This window comes from Arachis ipaensis, chromosome B04 (genome assembly GCF_000816755.2).
Source record: "Arachis ipaensis cultivar K30076 chromosome B04, Araip1.1, whole genome shotgun sequence".
NCBI lineage: Eukaryota > Viridiplantae > Streptophyta > Magnoliopsida > Fabales > Fabaceae > Arachis > Arachis ipaensis.
Window position 1 is genome coordinate 15,186,369 of NC_029788.2, and position 4,759 is coordinate 15,191,127.

Sequence of the window (4,759 nt, forward strand, 5' to 3'; positions counted from 1 at the left end):
TTCTTCAAGTGGTTGCTCTATATGGGCGTTGATCGCACTTTTCATTATATGTCTCTATGCCTCTGCCTTTATTCACTTCTTACGTTGGAGGGAATATAAAGTCACACACCCTTTATCTAATATCCTTATCTAATATCCATATTCAGCTTGCAAAGCTATGAGACTAGAACCATATGGTGCTTGTATCATTCTTATTTCTTGGGATGTAACAAGTATTATTTTCCATTATTGCTATGAGGCATTTTTTTCATTAAAGTGATGCAAGTGGTTGATAATGACATTTGTCCACTTGCAATTAGTTTGGGTTAATTGACAGCGATGCAATTCAAACTACCAAATCATCAAAGATTATTTCAATAGAAAACATATTTTAGAATAATTTAATTTGTTTAATATAGAACTTGTTTGTCGAGATAACATATAATACTTACTAATACATAGATAAAATAAATAGATGTTCACTCAAAACTAACTAACTAATTAAAGAAAATATGGATTCATGTAGGTTAGCAAGCAAGACTTGGCGGACACCTATGACGTACCATTCAAAGCTTGTGTGTTGGAAGGGAAGGTGGCTAGTGTCATGTGTTCCTACAATCAGGTCAATGGCAAGCCCACTTGTGCCGACCCCGAACTCCTTCGCAGCACCATCCGCGGCCAATGGGGTCTCAATGGGTTAGTACTTATCTCTCATTCGATTCTTTTGTGTTAAAATTTCACATGACTCTGTCGATGAACAAAGTATCGACAAAGTTATGTTAAAATTTAAGTGAAAACTCAGGTGAAGTCGACTTCACGTGAAGTTGATATCTGAGAGTCGTTAGATGAAAATTTAGTCAAATCAGTCAAATCATCTGGCGGCTCTCACATATCAACTTCATAAGAAATCGACTTTATTTGAGATTTCACCTAAAATTTAACATATATATGGATGATTGCTTATAGTGTTTTTTTTTTTGTCGGAGTATACTATGATAGCCAACACTACACAAGGACGCCGGAAGAGGCGGCGGCGGATGCCATCAAAGCAGGCTTGGACTTGGACTGCGGCCCATTCTTGGCGATCCACACGGATGCGGCCATTAGACAAGGGCTCATTTCAGAGAACGATCTTAATCTTGCTTTGGCTAACCTTATTACGGTCCAAATGAGATTGGGCATGTTTGATGGTGAACCTTCGGCCCAACAGTATGGGAATTTGGGCCCAAGAGATGTGTGTACCCCGGCCCACCAAGAACTGGCCCTTGAGGCAGCTAGACAAGGCATCGTGTTGCTTGAAAACAAAGGGAACGCGTTGCCTTTATCCCCTACGCGGGTTCGCACCGTAGCTGTCATTGGGCCCAATTCAGATGTTACTGTTACAATGATAGGAAACTATGCTGGTACGTCTTCACCAATTTACCAATTATTAATTAGCTTAGCATAGTTAAAGTGTATTTTCAAATTGATCTGGGAAATTCAAAAATTTTAATTTAAAAATATAAAATATTTTTTTGTTAAATTGTAACAATATCTTGATATCTAATAATATTAAATCACAAACTAAATTTTTAAAATATTTTTAATGTCTTTTTTAATTAAGTAAATCATGCAAGATAATTTTTTTAATAATAAATAATAATACATAAAATTTTTAAACCCATTTCAAAAAAATAGGCCAAAAGAATTATATTAGACACTGTGACTTGTGATAATATTTAGCTGTATCTAAATATTTTTTGAAAAATATATATTTTTTTTATTTTTATTAAGACACAGTTGAATAAAATATAATGCATATTAGACGATTATCGAATGAGTGTCATGTTTAAAATGTGTTTAAAATACAAATATGACAACAAGATGTCCATACTTCATAGTTTTTTTTAGAATACTTGTTAATACAACTCTTGTTTTTATTACTAACTAAATTTTGAATTAGGTCTAACTTTTGTTTACCAACATAAATTCTGGTTATTGATGATCTTTGTATGATACTGTGTATTTTGATTTTGGGTAGGTGTTGCATGTGGCTACACATCACCATTACAAGGGATTTCAAGATATGTTAAGACCGTACATCAAGAAGGGTGCAGGGATGTTGCATGTGGAGGCAACCAACTATTTGGAGCCGCAGAGATCGCATCCAGGCGAACAGATGCAACAATACTTGTCATGGGCCTGGACCAGTCCATAGAGGCTGAGACCAGGGACAGGGTTGGGCTTCTCTTACCGGGCCTCCAACAGGAGCTTGTGTCCAGAGTTGCCAGGGCCGCCAGGGGCCCAGTTGTCTTGGTCATCATGTCTGGTGGCCCAGTTGATGTCTCATTCGCCAAAAATGATCCCAAGATCACTGCAATTTTGTGGGCTGGTTATCCTGGCCAAGCTGGAGGAACTGCCATTGCTGATGTCATCTTTGGCAGAACCAATCCAGGTACCCTAAAATTCTTTTTTTTTTCTTTTACAAAAAAAAAAGAAAATAAAAAAAAATTAAAAAGTTCAAATAAGAGTATTTAGGATTTATATGGAATTAGCTTATGTTTTTAGAAGTAGGTTATATATATATATATTCACTACCTAACAAGAAATTGTTTAGATTATTTTTTGTAATTTGAAAGTGGCATGCAGAACATTGAAAACTGGCAGCTTTTAAGTTTGAAATCAATATAATTATAAAACATATTCTTTTTGGTCAACAAAATAATTTTGATATATCTTGTCCAAAAATAGAATAATTTTTTTTTATATACATAGTACTATAGTAGTGACAATCCAAATCCTGTCATATTTGATTTCATTTTTCGTTTTTTTTTTTTGGTATAAGATGGGGCCTAAAGGCCCAGATTTCATTTTTATAGTAAAAATAAAAAGTTGAGTTGTTTCTTTCTCTAATTTTGGGCAGGTGGAAGGCTTCCAATGACATGGTACCCACAAAGCTATCTATCGAAAGTGCCAATGACAATAATGGACATGCGTCCAAACCCATCAACAGGGTACCCAGGAAGAACCTACAGATTCTACAAGGGCCCAGTTGTGTACCCATTTGGGCATGGACTAAGCTACAGTAGATTCTCCCAAACCCTAGTACTTGCACCCAAACAAGTCTCAGTGTCCTTCTCAACTCCCCTCAAAGCCCAAACAAACTCAACTTGGGCCTCATCTTCAATCAAAGTGAGCCATGCAAATTGTGATGCCCTACATATGGGCTTCCATGTTGATGTGAAGAATGAAGGGTCAATGGATGGGACACACACCCTTTTGATTTTCTCTAAGCCACCAATTAAAGGGAATAATAATTGGTCAGAGGATAAGAAATTGGTGAGTTTTCATAAAGTGCTTGTTCCTGCTGGATCAAAGCAAAGGGTTAGTGTTGGTGTTCATGTTTGCAAGCATTTGTCTGTTGTTGATGAGTTTGGGGTCCGAAGGATCCCAATGGGTGACCATGAATTACATATCGGTGATCTCAAGCATTCTATTTCTGTCCAAACTCAGGACTAAATCAATAGTTAGAACGGATTTAAAACATTGAACCGGGTTAATCAGACTCCTAATAATAGGACCTAAAAGCCGACGGTTCAATGGGATAAAAAGAAAAACAGAGGAACCAAATGATTTAAAATGTCAAACAAATTTGACACATAGAACCATAATTTTCTTTTTAAAAATTTTACAAAATAGAAATGATTGGAAAGTGTATTGATTGTGTGTTTGCAAATGCAAATGTAAAATAAGGAAATAGGGTTGGTTGGTCTCATTTGTAAGTGTCCATTATTATTCTTGATGCAAATGTAAAATAGGGCAAGTATAGGTGACATACATTTGTAAAATCAATCATCATATATATGGTTGCAAATGTACTATTATGGGAACTTTCTTAGTATGTTGAAAAGAGGTTTTGTGAACAAAGTATCCTTTGTCAATTGTCATGTTTCTAAATGTCATTTCAAGATTGAATGTCTTGCTTACTCAAAGTGAACAATCTATGGCAAGTTGTGTTTACTTTTGTTGCTTCTTTGCTCCCTTATTACTGGACAATTTTTGCCCATTCATGCAACAAGCCTCACAAATNNAGAGCCTTAAACAATGTTGGATCTTGAGGACTATAATGTAAATTTATAACCTTTTTTTTTCTTTGGGGTCATTAATCTCTTAAGGCTTAACTTGGATCTTCTAGGTATGTTAGATAGGTTAATGGTTTTTGAATTAAATACAATAATTAACCAGAAACAGAAAATATTAATTAAGCATTCTAAGGTCTAAGCTAACCCTATGCGGGCTTAACATGTTAAGGCCTATTCCATCATTCAATTTCCATGAACTACAAATTTTCTCCCTCAATTTTTTTTTTTCTGATGAATTTTTTTTAGCATTGTTTTTATTTTGAGCTATCCATTCTTTCCGGAGAAAGGAGGAAAACTATAGGGAGTGGGTGGTGCCATTTATTATACATTGTTGCCAAAGAAAACTTTATCGAAAGTAAACAGATCTTATTCCGTTAATTAATTGTATAATGAAGGACTAATTTATTCCATTACACACACACAAAAAAGAACAATGAAAATTTATAGATGATCATCCACTAGTGAAGTAGTTTGGTGTCACTTGCATATATAGTTGGTACTCCCATGCAAATATGTTATGTAATATCATGGAAATCTCTGAAGAGCCAAAGCTAAATAATTCCAAATTATTTAAGAACATAAATACGATAAGATAGGACAACAATTACATCAATCTCCCTACTAATCAGTCCTTTATTTATTTAATTTATTGAGTCAAA

The 4,759-nt window shown here is 34.9% G+C and overlaps 1 protein-coding gene across 1 annotated transcript in view; it reads left to right on the top strand.

Annotated features, from left to right (window-relative positions):
* The window catches only part of LOC107639006 (beta-D-xylosidase 1), an 8,059-nt gene extending 4,115 nt beyond the window's left edge, over window positions 1-3,944 (top strand). Inside the window, exons 3-6 of the mRNA XM_016342412.2 lie at window positions 506-683; window positions 942-1,382; window positions 2,000-2,413; window positions 2,882-3,944. Of these exons, the coding sequence (XP_016197898.1) occupies window positions 506-683; window positions 942-1,382; window positions 2,000-2,413; window positions 2,882-3,477 (1,629 nt within the window). The 3' untranslated portion in view covers window positions 3,478-3,944. The remainder of the gene's footprint in view (window positions 1-505; window positions 684-941; window positions 1,383-1,999; window positions 2,414-2,881) is intronic.